This window comes from Hibiscus syriacus, unplaced genomic scaffold, assembly GCF_006381635.1.
Source record: "Hibiscus syriacus cultivar Baekdansim isolate YM2019G1 unplaced genomic scaffold, ASM638163v2 tig00015426_pilon, whole genome shotgun sequence".
In the NCBI taxonomy this organism is placed as follows: domain Eukaryota; kingdom Viridiplantae; phylum Streptophyta; class Magnoliopsida; order Malvales; family Malvaceae; genus Hibiscus; species Hibiscus syriacus.
This window is the reverse complement of record NW_024062362.1, coordinates 359,964-382,163: the sequence shown is the minus strand read 5'-3', so window position 1 is coordinate 382,163 and position 22,200 is coordinate 359,964. Positions and strand designations below refer to the sequence as shown.

The 22,200-nt window shown below is 34.0% G+C and overlaps 1 protein-coding gene and 2 pseudogenes across 1 annotated transcript; 1 reads left to right on the top strand and 2 right to left on the bottom strand.

Annotated features, from left to right (window-relative positions):
• Positions 1 to 1,118: 1,118 nt before the first annotated feature.
• LOC120207816 lies at positions 1,119 to 3,266 on the top strand (annotated as a pseudogene).
• An 11,313-nt stretch (positions 3,267 to 14,579) lies between these two features.
• On the bottom strand, positions 14,580 to 17,355 carry LOC120207815 (protein ROOT PRIMORDIUM DEFECTIVE 1-like). The gene is given in 3 exon segments (XM_039207241.1): positions 14,580 to 15,279; positions 15,281 to 15,329; positions 17,343 to 17,355. Coding segments are annotated over 3 exon segments (762 nt in total).
• LOC120207841 lies at positions 17,251 to 21,529 on the bottom strand (annotated as a pseudogene).
• Positions 21,530 to 22,200: the final 671 nt, after the last annotated feature.

Below are 22,200 nucleotides of genomic sequence, written 5' to 3'. Positions count from 1 at the left end.
GTTTTGGTTGCTTGTTGTATATCTCTCTCTTTTGTACTTTGGTTTGCTTCGGTTTTATGTGTATGTCTCTTGGTTGTTTTGTGGTTTTTTGTGGTATGTTTACTAGGTATTTGGCTCTGTTGCTTGGTTTACTTAGGTTGTTTTAAGGGCTTTGTTGCTCCGATTGTTCTCTTTCTCTCTTTGGTGTTCATCGGGGTATTTATAACCCTTTTGTTGAAGTTAGTTTTTGATTATTTTGGGGTTGTTTACCCCTATTTCCCGATTTGCTCGGGGTTGAGGGTTGTTGCTTGACCGGTTAAAGGGGATGGGTTAGTTCAGATTTAGCCAAGATTCTTCGGCCTTGGTTACTTTGTGACTGACTTTCGGCCGGAAAATTCTGCTGGTCGCCTGGTATTCCCTTGATGCTTTTGTGACCGTTGGATCATGTGGCCAGATCCAACGGTCCATGTGTTGTGATGCCTTTGCTGAACTTACAACCCTAATGTATTTCGAGTTTAGTTTTGGGTCGAGTTTAGCATCGTATTGGGTCAGGTGGGTCTACTATTTGGATCTGGACCCTTATTAGACTCCTTGCTGAGTCGTTTGGACTTATTGAGCCCTAAAATAAAATAACAAAATGAATAAATAAAAAGGAAATAAATAAAATGTAAATAAAAACTATAAAAATAATATTATAAATTTTCGAAAAATGTTTTCAAAATGATTTATTATATTAATTTTCAAAAATGGTTTCTAAATTAAAAACATTTTCAAAATTATATATATATATTCAAAATGTTTTCAAAACTATATATTGTATATGTTTTCAAAAAATATTTTCAAAACTATATATTATATATTTTCCAAAACGTTTTCAAAATGATATATTATATGTTTTCAAAATGTTTTCAAAACTATATATTATATATGTTTAAAAAATATTTTCAAAACTATAAATATATTGTTTTTTTAAATACGTGTTTCCAAAACCATTATATATATTTTTTTTCAAAAACCAATTTTTTAAAAGCTATATATTATATTGCTTTCAAAAATCGTTTTTTAAAAACTATATATTATATGTTTTTCAAAAATATTTTCCAAAAATATACTATATACTAAATAAACCTCGGACAAAAATGAGTGTCTACACTTACAACTTCAAAAAACAAGTCGCCAACGGTCACGAGCTCATGCCCGCCGTCATTGCCGCGAGACCTTGGGTCGAGATCGATGATGATGACATGAGGTCTTCCTACACTTTAGTAAGGATTTAAATTGTTAGGATTCAATCGTTCGCGAAAATTTTAAATTATCATATGATTTAAATATTTTCTTTATATGTTCTATTGATAATATGTTTTCACCTTCTAAAATTTCAGAGTCAAGTAAAAAAAATAGTCTCTGACTATAGGGTATTTCTTTGTTGAGTCTCCGACTATTAAAATTTACAAAATGATTATTTGACTATAGGGCATTTCTATGTTGAGTTCTCCAACTATTAAAAGTTACAAATAGTCACCCGACTATTCATATGTTACAAACTCATCATTTTCGTTAAAAAACTTACAGTCGTCTGAGTTGAAGGTTAATATGCTAACTGGACATGATAGTCTTTGAGATTTTGTGATTAGATTTTATTATATCCCAGTCAACATGTTAACGTCTAACTCAGACTGCAATCAATTTTTTAACGAAATGACGAGTTGGAACATATCAATAGTCGAGTGACCATTTTGTAACTTTTAGCCGTCGGAAAACTCAACAAAACAATGTCTTATAGTCGAAAGACCGTTTTGTAACTTTTAATAGTTAGTGACTCAACAAAGTATCGTTCTATAACCGGGGACCATTTGTATAGTTTACTCAAAATTTTACTCCATAAGTTTGTTGTTCTATAAAATTTTAAAAGTTTTTCGCTTAACATCAAATTTTACGCCCATCCAAGAATTTTAGTGTTTGTCATGCAATTCGTAATGAATTATTTTTAATTTCTTCTTTGCTTTGTACCCTTTGGAAGATCATGGTAGATCCTGATGCTCCGAGCCCTAGCGATCCCAACTTGAGAGATCATTTGCACCGGTTCGTATACATTAAAGTTGCTGATATATTCCAGTTTAAATTATACGTTTTTGTCCAATCTATATTGATTTCTAAAATGTAAAAATGGCAGGATGGTGACCGACATTACTGGCACTACCGATGCTTCCTTCGGTGAATTCACCAAACTCGAATTTCAACATTTTTATGACTGAATATAGAAATCAAAAAATTTGAAAAATCGATTTGAATCAAACTATATAATTCAATTTGATTTGAGTTTTTATTTTGTGGTTCGATTTCGGTTTGATTTAGACATTTAAGTTTATAATTTAGTTTGATTTCAATTTTTCTATATCAAACATGTTTGTTCCAAATCGAACCGAATTAAAAAAAAAAGAAATAATGATTCAAATCAAATTCATTCTAAATTTGTTATAATACGAACTTAAATAAATAAAATCATAAAACTAAAAATATTATTTTTTATGAATATAAACTTGTGCGTACGTACTTGATTCAAATCAAATTCATTTTGAATTTGTTATAAGATTAACTTAAATAAATAAAGTCCTAAAAATAATTATATTATTTTTTATGAATATAAACTTGTGCACAGGGGCGGATGTACATGGCTCCCTAGGGGAGCCATTGCATACTCATTATTTTGAGAAAAATATTAAATTTAGTTTAATTTGTTAATAGGAATAGAAAAAATAAGAAAATTTGCATATCCAAATTTTTTAGAATAAGATATTAAAATTTTGGACCCCTATTTTTTAATTTCTAGATTCGCCACTGCTTGTGCGTACTTACTTGATTTAAACTTAAAGTTTACTTTTTTGGATATTGAATTTGAAAAATAATGAGGAGTTAAAAACCATAAAATTGAATCAAAAAAATAAGTTTTTATGTTATTCGGTTTCGGTTTTGCTCATCTTTTATCAAAAAATCTAACCGAATACATGTCTAATGATAGAGAGAAAGGATGGAACAACAGATGTGCTAGGGACGCAATCGCACTTCCTGAAAATTTTAAGTCTATATAATTTTTTATTGATAACCCAATTTCATACTTAAATTTTTTTAATTCTGCACCCTTAAAATTTCATACTTAAGTTGTTGGGTACGAGACTCCAATGCCAATAGTAGGCATCCATAGATACGTGTTCATATTGTTCAAGCACAGTGGGAGAGAAACAGTGAGGCCACCATCTGGAAGGGATTGCTTCAACACCAGGAGGTAACTATTTAATGGTAGAGTGACTAAAACATGAGTGAGAGTAAAGTTCAGTGACAAAAAAAACCTAATGTATTAAGTTCAGTGAGAAATTTGAAAACTTTTAAAGTTTAGTGAGCAAAATAGGAGAGAGTAAAGTTTAATAATGAAAATTGTAATTTACCCTTAGTATAAAGATGTAAAAATAATCTAACATCTTTAGGAAGATGTGGGGGAGGAAATAACGTTTTCTGCTTTGCTACTCTTAGGCTTGTAAATGAATCGAACGAAGACGAAAGAGTATATGTTTATGTTCGTTAGTTTAACTTTAACCGAATAAACATGAACAACTAAACGAATAAAATTTCTTGTTCGTATTCGTTCATTAAGAAATTTAACTTGTTTGTGTTTATTCATGTTCATTCATTTAAATAATAAACGAACTCAAATAAACGAACATAAATGAATACAAACGAACGTAAACAAACGAACATAAAATTACTTAGGTTTAAATTTGAGAAGAGTTTTTTTCTTCTTAAATAATTTTAGGATTTATATTTTCTTTAATTGAATTGAGTACCTTTTTATTTGAGTTTAAAATTAATTGACTTTAAAAATATGAATAGATTTAAGGTCAATATTTATTAAATCTTTACATTTCAAACGGGCCTGGAGAACATAAACGAACATAAATGAGATAACATAAACGAACGGATTATCAATCATTCACGAACGTAAATGAACAAACGAACCTTTTGTTTGTGTTCGTTCATTTAATTAAACGAACATAAAATCTTGTTCATGTTCGTTCGTTTATTAATGAACATAAACGAACTTTTAGCTCAACAATTCACGAACAATTTGCTTACAGGCCTAGCTACTCCTCTAGACTTTGTACTCCTATTATGTGCATTATAGGGAAAACGTTGTGTCTTCCAAGCATTTTCTCAAAGACGTCAGATGTAAAAAGCAGTCATATTTATAACAGAAGAGAGACTACAGAAAATATATTAGAAAGAATTAAGAAAGAATTCACTTTTAGTTTCAATAGGGTTAATGAGAAATGACCCAGCACATCATATTTACAACCCATTACAAGCCTAACAAATTAATAGTTTTAACAAGCTAACAAGCCTAATAACTTCTATAGAAAACTAACCTATTATATTTCCTAAGAGCCTGTCTGTCTTCTCCCATACATTATTCATTCCATCCTATTTAAAATAAAAATTTCAACAACACATATAATTGGATATTGTCGTAACTGTTTTTCGGCGGGAACAATTGTTTATTGTTTTAAAAACAATTAAGACTTTAATTTTGGAAAATTCGATGATTTTGGATTAATTTGGGTAAAGCTGAAAAGAGTCGCCATCGACCTTTAGTTTAGGTAGGTCGAACACCTAAAAATGTCTTTTAAAAATAATTTTAAGAAAAATCATTTTTGAAGACAAAAAATGGTATGCGTTTACCAAAGATTTGATTAAAACAGATTCTGGAGTCGATTATGCGTGGGAAAGGATTAGCGCCCCCACAGCGCCCTAAATCGGTACCTAGTCGATTAATTAATATCTTTGCAATGAAATTTAAAAATTCGAATTTAATTTTATTTATGATCCCCAACAAAATAACAACATATGAATTTCACCATATTCAAAAACACTCAGATTGATTAAGTTAAAATTATCTAGCCTTTAGAAAGATAAAGAATATTCGATTATTTAAAAATATCGAGACCAGATCTTAAATAGTTATAGCAACATTTTCTCGATAAATTTAAATAGTCAAACATTTCTTTTTCTTCCATTCCCAAATTTTAAAGTGATGAGTCAATTTCTTAAGTGCCACTAATGGAATACATTTTTATTTTAAAATCGTTAAAAACAGACCTCGAATAAGTTAAGACAGCCCACTTAAAATGATTTTAAATTAAAAGGGTATTACCCTTAATCCAATTATGTAATAATGTCGAGTTATGTAGGCTTAGAACTAGGGTAGCGGAGTAGTGTTGCCTTAGTTTAGGTTTTAACCCATTTGACTTTATTCCTTCTCGTAACTTGCTATCGCTGACTACTGTGTATCATTCTCTTCATGTTTCCTCTTTTTAAATTTAGCCCGGACTTACGTTTATGTCTATATGCAGAGATTTATTTGCAGAGATTACTTCCCATTACAGACACACATATGTAGACTGCATATGAAGATTGTTCAACTATGTATGTATTTATTTATTTATACATGCATTGTATTGTATCTTTATGTTTTAATTTTCTGACTGTCGGAGGTCTTCCACGGAAGTTGCTCTCAACCTGGCGTTGGGGCCAGCCTACTACCCTACCTCCCCCTTACCCTATTGCATATGGGAATAGGGTTTTGTTGTTGTTGTTGTCGAGTTATGCAGGTGAGGATAACATGTGAAAAATAATTAAATAATGCCACACATTGGAATAAACATTTGAGTCTAAAATACACATATAACTATACCCTAAAAAGCTTATTAAAATTATACTAACATGTAATACACAAATGTGATTAAAATATTAAAAATGAAAATATAACATACCATAGCTATACATATTACAATAACGATCGAATCATATTAAATTTAATTCTACTATCTTAAACACAACCAAAATAATAATTAAGATAAAAATAAAAGTATTATACTATAAATAATAATGGAATTGAAACAACACAAAACAAAATACCATTAAAAAAGGTTGACATCGAAATAAAACCTAAACATGTGTAGGACTCAAAAGAAACATGCAAGAATTCGGAAGTTAAATGTCTAATACTGCAAAAAGCAACTACAATAATAATTAGGACCAAAATTAAATGCGCGTAAAATAAATATACAAGATCGGAAACATGCAAACTTTAGTTTCTGGACCAAAATAAATTAAAACTAAAATATGATGACCCGAAACTAAATAACCCAACGCACTATGACTAAAACCTAAATTTGGAAAATACTTAAAGCAAGACAAACAACCAAAGGCTAAATTAAAAATCAGTCCTTACCAGTGACTAAAGTGACAATACTCAACTAAATTCTAGGGGCATGAAAGAAATTTACCCTAAATCTAAAATATCCTAATTATAACATAATCCTAAACCTAAGCTCGTTAAACTTTTTCAGCCGCATTTTGCTTCTCACCCATTACCTTTCAAACCGAGAGTTCTAACACTCTTCCTCTTCATGCTCATGTGGCGCTGCTCACTCCCAAGAGACCCCAACACTCTCAACGTCGGCCTCCATATGATTCAACCGATCAAGGTAACAACTAAACCTCTCTTTATTTTGGTTATTCCTATTTTTTTTATTGATGTAAAAAAACGAAAAAAACGAAACACAAATACCATTCAAACTTAGTAAAATAAAGCGAAACCTTTTGTTTTTTTTTATTTCCTGCGAAAATGGGTGTAGAACTCCCAATATCACATTGCTTTCGAATCCAAAAAATAACTAGAAAGTAGAAGCCAACCCCTTGTTACAATTATTTCCCCCCTTTTGTTCGTATTTTCTGCTTCCTCCTCGTTCGTATTTTTCTCCCCCTATTTATAGTTGTTTCGAATCCACATTTTCCTTCGATTAGTGCTGAAGCAGATATCCTTAATCCCATAATTTTTGGGATTTTCTCTTTATTTCAAAGGTTTAGGTAAACTTATAATCTTTTGTTGACCTTGGTTTTGATCCAGTCACATTTGCTGAGATAGCCAACTTTGATGATGATAACAACTTCTAGAAGCATTTGGTGATGGCTTTATGTTGGCTTGGCAGTTCATATGTGTGTATGGGAACAGCTCCTGAGCTTAAACTGAATTACTTGTAATTATTTGGGGGCCGTTGGATTTTTGTTGAGCTTGCATTGGACTCCGGGATTGTTTTTGTTGTAGTGGGCTTGAGCTACAAAATATGTAATTGTAAATTATTAGCATTAATAATAATAATATATTAATAATATAATAATAATATAATATAATATATATATTTTTAATCCCGATCAAAAATAGATGTCTACAGATGCACCTCTTTGCGCATTCTTGTGTTAATAAGAATAGGGCAAAGATGAAAAAGACAACCAGTTTTTGTCCAGTCTTCCTTCGTTGTTGGATTGAACAAGTTCTTCTCATTATGAACTTCTTCTTTCTCGTTGGATGAGTTCTTCTTATTATGAACTTCTTCTTCCTCATTGGATGAGTTCTTCTCATTATGAACTTTCTCTTTTAGGACGAGTTCTTCTCATTATGAACTCTTCTGTAAATATTGGTTCGCCTCCTTCTGTGGTGAATTTGAAATGAACAAGTTCTTCTCATTATGAACTTTCTCCTTTAGGACGAGTTCTTCTCATTATGAACTCTCCATTAGAAATGTCAATCCCTCAAGCGAGGCGTCACTGATTCGAAATGCCGTGAATCGAGTAATAGGTCGAACAAACTCTTCTCATTATGAACTTTTTCTCCCTCTGTCGAATGAGTTCTTCTCATTATGAACTCTCCATTGGTAATGTCAATCCCTCAAGCGAGGTGTCACTGATTCGAAATGTCGTGAATCGAGTGATAGTTCGAACAAGCTCTTCTCATTATGAACTTCTTCTTCCTCGTTGGATGAGTTCTTCTCATTATGAACTTTCTCCTTTAGGACGAGTTCTTCTCATTATGAACTGTTCTGGAAATGTTGGTTCACCTCCTTCTGTGGTGAATTTGAAAGGAACAAGTTCTTCTCATTATGAACTTTCTCCTTTAGGATGATTTCTTCTCATTATGAACTCTCCATTAGAAATGTCAATCGCTCAAGCGAGGCGTCACTGATTCAAAATACCGTGAATCGAGTGATAGGTCGAACAAGCTCTTCTCATTATGAACTTTTTCTCCCTCTGTCGGATGAGTTCTTCTCATTATGAACTCTCTATTGGAAATATCAATCACTCAAGCGAGGTGTCACTAATTCGAAATGTCGTGAATCGAGTGATAGGTCGAACAAGCTCTTCTCATTTTGAACTTCTTCTTCCTTTGTTTGATGAGTTCTTCTCATTATGAACTCTCCATTGGAAATGTCAATCTCTCAAGCGAGGTGTCACTGATTCGAAATGCCTTCAAGGTATTCACATAGATAAGTGTAGCCTCCTTCTCCAATAATGGGGGTTGTACTTGTAATGCCACATCGCGCCATCTTTGGGCGTACTGCCTGAAGGTTTCATTGTGTCGCTTTTCCATGTTTTGCAACGTCCACCTGTCAGGAACCATATCTGTAACATGGCGATACTGTTCTAGAAATGCTTTTGCCAAGTCTTTCCATGATTTGTTGTGAGCCTTAGTTAATTGGTTATACCACTTGGCGGCAGAACCTGTTAGACTGCCTTGAAAACAGTGAATCAGCAGCTTTTCATCATTCACATGTCTAGCTATCCTCCGACAAAACATAGTAATATGAAATGAAGGGCAAGTGGTTCCATTGTATTTTTCGAATTCGGGAACCTTGAATTTCATAGGGATGATCAAATCAGTATGATAAGTATCTATACTACGGTACTGGGGTATTGATACTTGACTGAGTATCGATACCAAATTTTGGTTCGATGTTTTAAAAAATATCCTGGTATCGATAATTCTATGGGGAGTATAGATACTCTTGCACCGGGTATTGATACTCTTTGAATGAGTATCAATACTACCCCTTTAAAGTTGCATAATTTTTGCTTGAATGATGAACAATATCGATATTGTTCTTATGGTATTGGTATCGTCGCTACCAAATGCTCTGTTTTGGCAAGAAAAAACTCATCTTTATGTCCCAATTGCCCCATTGAGGTCTCGAACTGTTTTTAAGTATTTTATTTGATATTAGAGTCATAAATAGATCTTAACACATGCTGAAACACTCAAATTATGAATCTACCATGAAAATGTTTCAAGCTCATACAACCTACCAAATCTCATCTAAATGAGCTACACATGGTATAAGTGAGTTAGAAATGAGTTACCTTGAGTGTCTAGGCTGTTGGGAATACTTAAGACCCAACCTAAGTTAAGCTTCTCTTTCCCTATTGTTTGAGAGTTTTCCTCAACTTCTCTCACTAACAAAAATCAAACATGTGAATTACTAACGTTGTTGGATGATTAGAGGAGTATTTAAAACACTTTAAGAAGCCTAAATCTCCCCAAAATGAACTGGAATCACTTGGGTTTCTAAAACACCCACTAAACCTGTTTTGGTTTTTCCTTCACCAAAACTTACAAATGGAAGCTTGAATTGGAGCTAAAGGTGAGAGGAATATGGTTCTTACCTTAACTTCTCTTGGCAACAACTGAAATCTATAAAAGTTTTACTTTTAAGCTTGGCTTGAAGAAGAATAAGACGAAGAGAATAGAAGAGAATAGAAGAATACAATGAAGAGTTGAGAAAACACCTTTTTACTAGTGAAATTAAGAGCTATTTAGCTTTTGAAATCTTTAATAGTGAAATTATTTCCTTGGTCCCTCTAATTCTGATTGCATATTAAAAACACCTTTTTACTCTTCATTGAGGTTGGCTCAAGCCCAAATCTATCTCAATCTGGGTCAAAACCTCTCATAAACTGAGTTAATTTAAGGCCCAACTCAGTTGGCCCAAAACTCCTAACCCAGAATCTGAAGTGTTACAAAAATATATTTTTAATATAAGATGATTACAAAATTGTATCAATAAAAACAATATTTGATTATTTAACAATAAACGTCAAACACCCCTACAAATATCGTATTTAAACCCAAAATATTTAAAAATAACAATTATCCTTTTAACTATCAAAAACATTTTATCAATGCAAATATTTTTATTTGGAGTTACCACATCAACATATTAATAAGTTGTGAGAAATTATCATATCATCATTGTAACATCAATTATTTATATAGGGGCTCAATCATTAGATATATATTTCAAATAAATTTTAATTAATGATATATATTTATATAGGAATCGTTATTGTTCTTAGATGTCACGGGTTCAAGCAACAACGATTGCAGTAAGGTGATTGAGTGTTCATTGTCAAATAATTATGAGTATTTAGAACAGATACTACTTTGTAATTACCTTAACTTAATAAAAAAACCAATTGAGATAAGCTAAGAAAAACCAATTGAGATTTCATTTCATTCGGTAACTTATTTAATTATTAACTAATTCTCATTACATTAAATCAACCAGACTCACTCATCTTTATTTTATTCTCGTCCAATAATTATTTAATTTTCCAGCAACCCAAACATAAGAGTCCATATATAATGTTTGATGGCATCAATTATAGCACTAACAAAACGTATCTATGATAAACATAAATCACACTTGTAATAACCATTTTTTTTAGAAAAACGATTAATTTTAAAAAACTGACTTTATTTAAAAAAAATTGGGATTTTTTAATTAATTTGAATTAAATTGAATATGAGTCACCATCGACCTTTGAGATATGTAGGTCGAATACCTAAAAACGTCTTTTAAAACAATTTTAAGAAAAATCGTTTTGTAAGACAAAAATTAATCTGTGTTTACCAAAAACTCAATTTTACGGGTCTGGGAGTCGATTACGCATGAGAAAGGATTAGCACCCCACAGCGCCCTAAATTGGTACTTAGCTGCTTACACGTTGTTGTAATGGTGGAAATCATGAATTCGCATCAATAATTAAAGTATGATCCATTTATTAAAGTTTAATTAATTTACTTCGAATTATTATTAAGAAAAAATCTTTAACTTGAAAAGAAATCTCGAGATTAGAAACCCTCCATCGGGAAAGCTGTCACGCCTATTTCTTATCTATAAAAGAATATTCCCCCTCATATATAAAAATGCAAATCGAATATAAATTGTATATCGACATTTTGCATAAAATAAATAAATTGTTATTTAGAAACATACATTGCATTGTTCAACTTAAAATAAAAATGAATTAATTAGCAAAATAAAACTGACTTATTTCAAGTTCGCATTTTGTTCGAATGTTGTATCGGATTACATCACTTCGATCAAATGGTGTTTTCCAATGCCCATTCTACAAATAACGTTCTTGAAACTATTCGAGTAACACATCAAAGGAGTCTAATGAAAAAAAAACATGAACTGAAATATATTTATATAATATATATATAGAACAAAATATTTATTACAAATGGAATTAACGAAATTTATTTAATAAATACATAATATACAAAATACATATATACATAAAGGACTAAAACAAAACAATAAATCATTACACATCAAAATATAAATAATCGAATAAGCATGTTTGGTAATTAAGGGATCAAAATGGTACTATCAAAAACTTGGAGGACCAAACAGTAATTAAAAACAAGACAGAACCACAATCGAACATACTAAACAACAAAGGCACTGAGAATGAAAATAATCCATAAATAATCTTAAGGACTAAAATAAATTAAGCCAAAAATATAAAAGGGTGAATAGTAATTAAACCTAAATGCATTCATATTTAATAATGACTAAAACAAACTAATCATAAATCTTAGGACCAGATTTGAAAATAAACAAATATATCAAAATATACGAATTAGGGACTTAAACGTAAATGTTGAAAAACAAATTCCTGAAACAGAATATCATATTTTCATTCCATAACCAAATCATGAGATTACAAAGAAGCAAGGACCTAAACGGATATTAACCCCTAAAAATTAAAAACATGGGTGAGATTACAAAGCAACAGGGACCAAGGCTGCTATTATCCCCTAAACAGGCGCTCAGTCTTCCCCTATGCGACGTCGTTTTGAGCAGAGTATATATGTTTCCCACTTAAGCTTAAACCGACCACCCATATCATTTCCCCCATTTTTGTTCTAACCAAAGGAGAGAGAGAGAGAAATTCTCTCAACTCTCCTCCCCCTCTCTTCACTCCTCCGCCGTGAGGAGTTGAACAACAGCCATGGCCGTTGTACGTCAATGTCGATGGCACGAGAAACCCCACCTGAATCAATCCCTTTGTCTTCCCCTCTATCCTTTCTAAAAAAACTACCTTCCCTAATCTAAAACCGAGACCCAAACCCTCTCGAAAACCTAGATCTAAAAAGAACATTGAGGCTTTACCTTCGGTGGTAGGATCTCTTTACTCCGATGGTGCTACCGACGATAAGATCTCTATGAAGGGGTAAGTTTTCTGGGTTCCTCTCTCTCTAATTTTTTTGTTTTTCTCCTCCTCTCTCTGATTTTTCTCTCTGTTCAACCTCTATTTTTTTTTCAAATACTCTCTCCCCCTTTTTTCAGTTCTTCCTCTCTCATTTTCTCCGAATCCTCCTCTTCTATCTCTCTTTCCTTTCTTTTATCTTGCATGTGGACTTGGTGATATCTCTGTTGCTGAGGAGATAGGATGTCATTATCCTGTTTTATTGAATGACACATTAGGATTTGCTTTGGATTTTGTTTTTATTTTTTGATTGATTTTGTTGTAGATTCAGTCACTGTTGGTGAAAAAGATGGCTAGTGGCTTTCGGCAACGGCTCACGTGACTGGGGTGATGACCAGCGAAGCGCACGTTTCGGTATGGAGAGCTGAAGAGTTTGACACGTGCATTACACGCAAGATCGGACTGCTGACATTTGGTGGCGACTGTATGATATTAAGGATGAAAACCCCTAGCTGGTTTGGGTTGCAAACGAGTCTGGACCGGATCAAATCTTGGGCCTCGGGTCTTGGGTAATCTTTTTGTAGTGGGCTGTTTGTAATGGGCTCGGGGATTCTGTTAAGCTTGCTTGTAATCTAAGCCTGTAATTAAAAATGTAATAACACTTATTTAATAAAATATAATAATAATAATAATAATAAGCCTAATTAAAATCCGGACAAAAACAAGTGTCTACAACACCAATTCATTTAGATCATTGCCATCAAAGTAACAAATAAGCAAATATACAAAGACAGCGATAAAAAGGTTTAGCAACCAGACCAGTAATGCGAGGTGCTTTTAAGCATAAAATTTATGCCTTCCAAAGCAACAAAAGCTTTTGTCATTCCAATCCACTGAGTACGATAAATGAGTGTCATTCTCCCTATAGATTTTGGGTTCGAACAACAGCGTCCATTGTCAATAGTTAAGAAATATTATGAACAAATACTACCCTTTTAATCACCCGAGACTATTCAAGAAAGAAAAAAGCTTTAGTTATCCAAATTGTTTGTCAGAATCATGACCTGTAGAACAGTAAATAAAATAGCAGCCATGATGATGCCTTCTACTTGTAGTATGTACACCAGGAAAAAAGTAGATAATTCTAAAGATTCAACGCATAGGACGAGGAAAGTTCATAATCAAACACTCTGCATCTGTTATTTTCAATGGTCACAAATTCTTGCAACTAGTGAATATCCAAACTTTATATGATGTTAATTAGAAGAAAGCATTCCAGTTTGTTTGAACACAGGAACAGTTTCCTCTCAAATTCCATCCTATGGAAGTCAAATATGATAAAAAGAAAACTTTCAGTCATTTTGATTAAAATCCAGCATTTTTATCTCCTTAAAACCTTGTCAAACAAGAACTCAAGGAACCAAAAACGGTTTGTCATTTGCATAAAAAATACTTGTATTTGACTAGGACCCTACTCCACATCCATGCACTCTTTGAATGACTTGCTGTTAAGGATTGGTCCCTGCAAAGGAAACTCTAGACCTAAAATGTAAATAAACTTAAAAAAGGCCTACACACTTTTTTCAAGGAACAGGATCACTTATTTCCAACCAAAGACCTGCTTTACCCCGAGTCACAGAACACCCATCTATTTGTGCTTAACCCACCCCATACTTTCCTTCTTGTCTCTTTCACCCAAATAGAAATAAAGAACCTGTATATAGAAATTTGAAAAATGAAAACAGAACACCAAACTGCAGATGGAGGGGAGAGCAAAAAATAATAGAATCGTGGCACTTTCACGATATCACTAGAAACCTCAGGGAGTTCCTTATTTCCATTTACCTGCAGAAAGTTTTTGTCAACTTCTTCCTTTGGTAACTAACAAAAGCAAGAAGAATTGTTGCAGTACAAATACTTGAGCTTCAATAGTCCATCACTACCTTTGTATTCTCCCACTTTGTGATTGGTTCATCAAAGCCCCAAGTTATCATTAATCACACAATAGAAGTCCGTGCTTCTTCCACCAACAACTTAGAAATCCATTGACATTCTCCGTATCTGACAAGGCAATCCTTAATCCAAAATGTCCTATGGATGTTAATGCTCATCGACTGCATAAGGTGGTTGTCCATTGTAATGTCTGGCTGATTATAAGTTCAATATTACAAAATTAAAAATGACATTAAACGACAAAAGTCGGTCTTTTTATTCTCTTACACGGTATCCTCCTTTTCATCCATAGCTTCATTCTCATCTATGTTATCAGAAAGTAGATCTGAATCGAAACCATGTTTTCCTATCTCTTCGTGCTCAATTTCATCCTCGTCCCTGAAATCTTCATAGTTGTTTTTCATATATTCCGGTCTAACACGCACAATGTCATCAACTTTCCTATCCCTCCAATAGCTAACCAGATCCTTGTCCACCTTTGCCTTTCTAGAGCTAAGCAAAACCAACTCACCCAACTTCCTTCTCGCAAAATACAAATCATTTGGCTCAATTAACTCCCCTTTCCTATAAGCCTCCCTAGGAAACACTGTATGAAGCTTTCCATAGTTACCCCTTGTCGAAACATAAAATATCCCCTGATGCTGTAGCAGAAAATCCTTCAACTTCTTAGGCAAATTCATTGCCATCCTAAAATGCGCAATCCTCTCCAAAGAAATCTTCTTCTCCACGGTCAATGAGAGCAACTCATGAATAGTTGCTACTGCCCTCTTTTCCATTCTCTTCCGAGCTTTTAACGATCTCAAATCATAACCGGAAACATCCTCATAAGGCGACCAATACGGAACTCGTTGCCACTTCCAAACCGCAATCCTATAATACTTACCAATCTTAAACCCAGGTGGAAAATTCACAATAAACGAGAACCTAATATCCTCAGCATCAAGTCCCTTTTATCTGTACTGTCTCTCTTACTTTCTCTATAGCACAAACAGCCAGGGTTATAAATAGCCTTCCTGGTCATGTTTTCGGTCGGGTCACGTTTATTGCGATTGCGGACTTAACGGATGTTATCGCGGTCAATGCGGGTGTCGTTGTCGTGAAGTTTTTTAAATTTTACACAATTTATCTTAAAATATAATAAAAATAATTATAATTATAATGAATTATTTTAATGATTTTTTAAAATGCTTTCTAAGCGAAATTAACATATATATAATATAGTTTAACAAAGTAAACAAAACATAAACATAAACAATGTAGATTATTTGATTTTTTAGACTTTTCTAAGTAAGGTATTTATTTAAAATAAAATAGTTTAGAATATTAAAATATATAATTAAAATGACTAAAATATAATAAAATAAAGCATAGAGATCAAAATAAAATAATAACAGTGAGTAGATTATAAATAAAAATAGTGACCAAAATAAAATAAAATAAAAATATCACAACTAATTTCGAAATAAAAATATAAATGAGTGATTAAAATAAAACTAATGAAACTAGAGCATCATATTCAAAATAATTAAAAAATGAGGAAGGGGTGACTATTTCATAAAAAGGCGCATAAATATTAGGGACCTAAGAATGATTAATCCTAAAACTTCTTAATAAACACTTCAGCAAAACAATAAAGTAAATTATCGTGATCTGACCCTATGATCCAGAATAAAATTCATAATAGTTCAAACTTAATGACAAAAATATAAATATGCGGCTAAAGATGGATGACTTAAATGAAATTAATCCAAAAATAAATTAATATAACCTAAAACAATTCCCCGTGTACTTCATCTCTTATATTTCTCTACCTCTCCATCGCTCACCACCATGGAGGCTCTAAGCCTCTCAATCGTACGATAACATCACCTCAAAGTGAAAACAAGGCGATAACGGCCAAATCTGGGCTGCTCAGGAAATTTGGCATGGGCTTTTGTTTTATTTAGGGTAAACTTTGTTACTATCCCAACTATCATCTTTTTGTTTTATTTTGATCACCTACTTTTGTTTCATTTTGATCATTCAACTATCACTTTTGTTTTATTTTAATCACTCAATTATTATTTTTATAAGAATCTTATTTTATGTTACATTTTAATGAGAAGAATGAAGACAAACAATATATATATATATATATATTGCTATTGACGATAATTTTTTTCGAACCAAACATCTAGGAAAAAAATTAAAAGATTTTTTAACAATTACAATTGGATTTCATTAATAATTGAAAGAATCAAGATTACAACGTATTAAAATATCGAGATAACTTTGAAAACAATAATCACTAAAAAAGTAAAATATTAAACTTAAATAAACGAAAAAAATAAAACATTTCATTAAGAATGACGATCAATATTAAAACACAAATAATCTCTATAAAAATTATCTATCAAATGAGACGTTTTACGAAGTGATAAATGAGTAAAATTCGAATCAAATGATTTGACATACTACTTCACTACACAATTTTAATTACAACATCAAATCTTTAACCAAAAGAAGGGATCATATTATACATGACCACAGACAAACCAAAACGACAGCAAAAATATGCAAAAAAACATGTCAAAAATCATAAAGATCGTATCACAAGAACAGAGAAAATGTGTCGCAAGAGTATAAAAATGTGTCACAAGAATTTAAATTCTTATTCAAAATTAAAAGGATTCAAGAAAATAAAAAATATAAAAGACATAATATAAAAAACAAGAGAATTAATAGTCACGTTAGGTCGACAATCAACATTAAAATTAATGTCACCGCTAGCTAAACAAAAATTTTATTTTGATCACTACCGTTATAATAAACATATCATGATTATACTAAAGTTATAATAGTGAGTTTTATATAATATTATACTATTTTTCTATATATTTATTATTTTCAAAATCAAACATTATGTTATCAAGAAACCAAAATGCAGAAAGCAGCTGAGCCTGAATTTTGATCAACTTAAGGACACAAAAACCGAAAGACCTGTCTTGCAAAATGTGTTTATAACAAAAAAAACATGTTTTTTTTACCAGCTAAGACCATCTCATAGGTCAACCAAGTCAATGCCCGAACCACAATCCCCCCTCGCAACATCAATGGCGTCCGGCGCCGGCGGTTCGTTCTTGACTTATAACCCTACCATCTCCATATCTCTATTGCTGTTTTCTCTTCCTTTCAAAAAAGAACAAAAATATATGCAGTTACCTTACTTTGTTGCTCCGGCTATGTTACTGTAAGCGAAGCTTTGATCTTTTGAATCGTGCAGGTGATCAGATTGTTGACGGTCTCCACAGATTCCATCGTTAATTTCGCGGTGGGAACGTTGTTGACCAGAATCTGAAATCCTACTGTAAGCAGGCATCCACCACTTGTACGCCCGTCGATCTTGGGTTTCACCGACGGTCCGTTCGAGTCGCTTCGCCCACCGTGATAACCAGGTGACGTGTAAGGAAGAATCGCAAATCCTGATGGTAAGAGTGCAACGTATGCCGAATCGCCGCCATTCATCACCACACTCATCGACGATATGTCGACGGGTGCGTAAACTATGATTGCTCCGCAGGCATCACTCCATGTTTCTTGTAGAATTAGCATGTTGTTCTTGTTTGCATTAGCGGCCTGCAAGGGAAATGCACATCATAAATGAGAAAATCCGAGATTTCCGGTATCGTAAGTCGAACGAATCTAGAGATCGGAAACTTACCGTGCCACGAAGGAGAGAGACACAGTTAACATGTTCCATGCTCTTGGCAACACGGACCATCTCTTGAATTGGCCCGCCGTGCGACAAAATGTCCCATTCACTCCGCGTCCGTTCGTCCCGCAAGAAATCAAACAGCCGTCTTGTGTTACCAGCATCCAAACGGAAGTAGCAGCACACAGCACAACACCATGAGGCTCACCGGGATCATTTATGTTCTTCCGTGCCATCACCCTTACATCTTCACCAACATTACCAATACTAAGCTTGTCCCATTCGTGAATGCTCGAAGCACAAACTCCGGCACAGAAGTTATTCATCATGCGCTGCGCAAGCTTTAGCAAGCTTTTCTTCCCGACCGGAGTTATTCCTACAGCACAAATAGAGCCTTATTAGACGAGGACAACTCCATTCTTTTTCAAGGACGATCGACAAGCTAAACGAACCTGAACTATTTTCACCAGGTACATCTTGGGACATCAGTACCGCCATGCAGTCACACTGCCTCTGGAGAGTAGCAAGCCACCTAAGTGCACCAAACCCGAAACCAGAACTGATTACCGGCTGTAGGAGATGGTGAACGGCACTTTCATCATACTCCGAGTGTTCGACCCATGTAACCTGCATTCAAATATTCGTAAGAGAGCTTCGTTGCAACAATATCAGATCAATAATCAAGGCAGTTATGAACTTATGCTCGGGGAAAAACAAAACATCGATAATCAAGACTCCTGGAAGACTATAAACTCGGTCAGATTTCGCAAATACCAATGCATGACGGAAGAAAAAGGATCAGAGAAGGCAAGAAATCGAGTCAAACCTCAGATTTCAGTCTAGGTAAACCAGGACGATGATTAAAATAACGCGATCAGGCACATAACACGGAGACTAAAAACTACAAGATAATGACTGGATACTGCTAATCCCCTCGTGGACAGCTAAAAATACATTAAATGAGAATAGATTCGGAATAGAAACATCAAAATATAACTTATAGAACAATATTTGACAATTCCAAGGATTTGCCTGCACATAAAGATTATAATTAAGGTACACTCAAGATCATACTAATATCAAGCTGTGACTTTAACCTCAATTTTCTCGAATTTGCAAATAGTAGTTGACTAATTAAGTAGATTATGCATACGACAACATAGCTTCGAAACTCGAATTCAAAAGGATTTAAACAAGACCTAAGAGCAAGAAAAATAATTAAAGCTTCATATTCGTAGGTAAAAAGTACTTAAATTGATCAAAGCACAAGTCAATGTGTGGATTGGGATTGAGTTCCAACTGCATATTATCTCACCTTCATCTAGTCTCGACTAAACTCAAAAGCGAAGTTGTACTTACGATGACGACCGCATTAAATGCGTATAAGTACAATGCTCAATGAGCATCTCAATATCAAGTACATGTTTTATTAATTACCTTGGAGCAATTATTGTCGACGTCTTGGATAAGGCAGCCAGAGGGAAGCCTCCTGCAGTTTGGGAACATTTGCGTATTTGCAGCCCCTTGGCTAGCATCAATCGAAACATCGACCACAGCCCATACGCCCTCCGAATGCTGCTTACAAAACCGGATTAATCTCACTTGACGGACAGGAACCAACGGTGAAAGCACTTGAAATTCAGCATCAATCTGCAAGGTATTATTTTTCGTAAGTCCAAGATTAGCAGCAAAAGAAATAAAGACAGAAGATTGAAAAAAACAATACCACTAGTAACTCGTTGTCCCTGGTTCCACCCGTACCACCGGATAGCATATCGATGGTTGCTGCTCTAGAAATTATGCACGGAAACATTTCGACCCAACGATTCTATTCATAAAATATCATACAAAGAACTTGTTGAACAACAATTCAAATACTAAATCTGAAGATACCAAAAAACTACAAAAGATGTGCAGAAAAAATCAATTCATCGAAGTCGAAAACGAAGGGCATCAAACGAACAAAACAAACAATCAAATCCCAATAGCTGATGGGAAGTTCAATAGGACAATGAAGGCACTGAAACAATTGAATAGATCGCATACCGCATCCATCAATGCCTCTACAAGAGCCAAGCCGTGGAGGTAAACCAGTCCGGTGGCCCGTGTAGCCTCAGTTGCATAGTGGCTTGGTTTAATACCAATGCTCGAGGAGAAAGTCTTCCTGTACTCTTCAATGTTCAAGGATTCCATCCCACCATCCAAGCCTTTTATCCAGAGAGGATTATCCATCTGTGCCATCTTAATTAATTCATCCATAGCCGACAAAGCAACATCAACAAAAGCCGACCTGTCATATTGCATTTCATTGACAACCGGTTTCACAAAGGGCATCGTTGAGCCATCACCGAAGTCGAATCCCGTTAGCCCTGAGAGGAATAGGACTGCCCGAGGAAGAGAAAGGCCTGCCTAAGAACTTGTTCGTTAAAGCACATATCCGGCCAAGTTCATCTTTCAATCGAGCATTCTCGATCCTATGCAGGTTTTTTTCGAAAGATATTTCACCGGGCACCGCAGGGCCACCACAACTGTTGCATACAGGGGCAGTCATGGCCTGCTTCAACATGTCGTTCTCGGCACGGAGTTTATCGTTCTCTTGTCTAAGAATTACATTCTCATGGCGTTCCAATTGAGTCTAAGGATAAATATACATAATCAGTCTAGAATTCAATCATCAGTATTGTAAAAACAAAACAAAATAGATCATCCACTAACCTTCATCTGGGTTCTCCTGTTTTGAAACCAAAACTTTATTTGCATGCCCTCTAAACCTAGCCTCCTACTAAGCTCCATTCTTTGTTTTTCATCAGGATGAGGACACTCCTTGAAGAAACTAAAGAACAACAGAAACAGAAACAAAATCCATAAACTACAGACATAGCAGTCCGCTACAGCCGTCAGCAACCATTATTGTGTGACAGCGAAACCCGCAATCACGGCAATTTCCAGAAACACAGCGCAACAAAAAAAAAAGGAGACCACTATTTAAATCACTGTTACATATTGAGTAAAATGAAATATGAGCAAAAGCATACGATTCAAGCTCTTGTATTTGCCGTGGAGTGTGCCGGTGATACTTCTTCTTCTTCCTCGGTCCATCATCGGCGGCGACATCCTGATCGTCACCGGAAGCAACTTCAAAATTATCACTGCCGGACCTACTCTCATCATATCCATCTTCCCTCATCCTCCCAATGAAACCAGGATCAAAGTTTTCACCAATCAGCCCCATTTCACCATGACCATCCATTCCTTTTCTGCAACAAAAACCAAGTCCCCCCCTTAAATGACCCATCTTTAAAATAATAACAAACACACAGCCAAGCTCAAAACCATAAAAATGATAAACAAAGTAGGTAATGAATTAATTAAAGGACACCGCACTGGAGAGAGAGAGAGAGAGAGAGAGAGAGAGACACTGTTGTTGTTGCTACTCTTTGATCAAACCCCAAAAACTCAACAAAAAAAAGGATATTTTCACTATTACTTTCAGAAGGTTGTGCTCGGGTTTGTGTTTCTCTTTCTTGTGCATTAATTTGACCTTTACAAACAATACCCAGATTGTGCTAAAGTATAAAACTTTTTTTCAAACAAGTTCATCTCAACAAATAAAGAATGGGGCTGTCTCTTAGTCAACGCCCATGCATGACTAATTGCACGTCTATTTCTCTCTCTAAAAAGACAGTAATCGTTCCCTCTCACTAAAAAGTCAGTTTAAGAAAGAGAAAACGGTGGAGGAAGAAGACAAAGAGATTACCTTTTTATCTTACAATATAATCAAAGGGTTCACACCTTCTTTTAGGATAACCCTGGAAACGCTGTCAAGCATGAAAAAAAAAACCTAAATTTTTCTCAGCATCATTCTTGACCAATCGTTTGTGTGTATATTCTAGAAAATTGAAAAGCGAAAGTATGAACTATTATGAACACAAAAGGGATGGAATCATGGAAAAGAAAAACCAAAAAGGCAAAGCTTATCTCTTTCACATTCACACTATTCATACACTACAAATGAAGTAGCGATAAACTAAACCAGAATCAAAAGCATGAAGAAAAAGACCCTGTTGACCTCTTTCTCTTCTTCTTTCTCTCTCTCTCTTCTGGTGCAAGTAAAGAGGATAAAATAAACAGGCTGTAAGAATTAAATGCACGAAACAGAAACCCAATGAAGGAAGAACACACAAAAATAACCA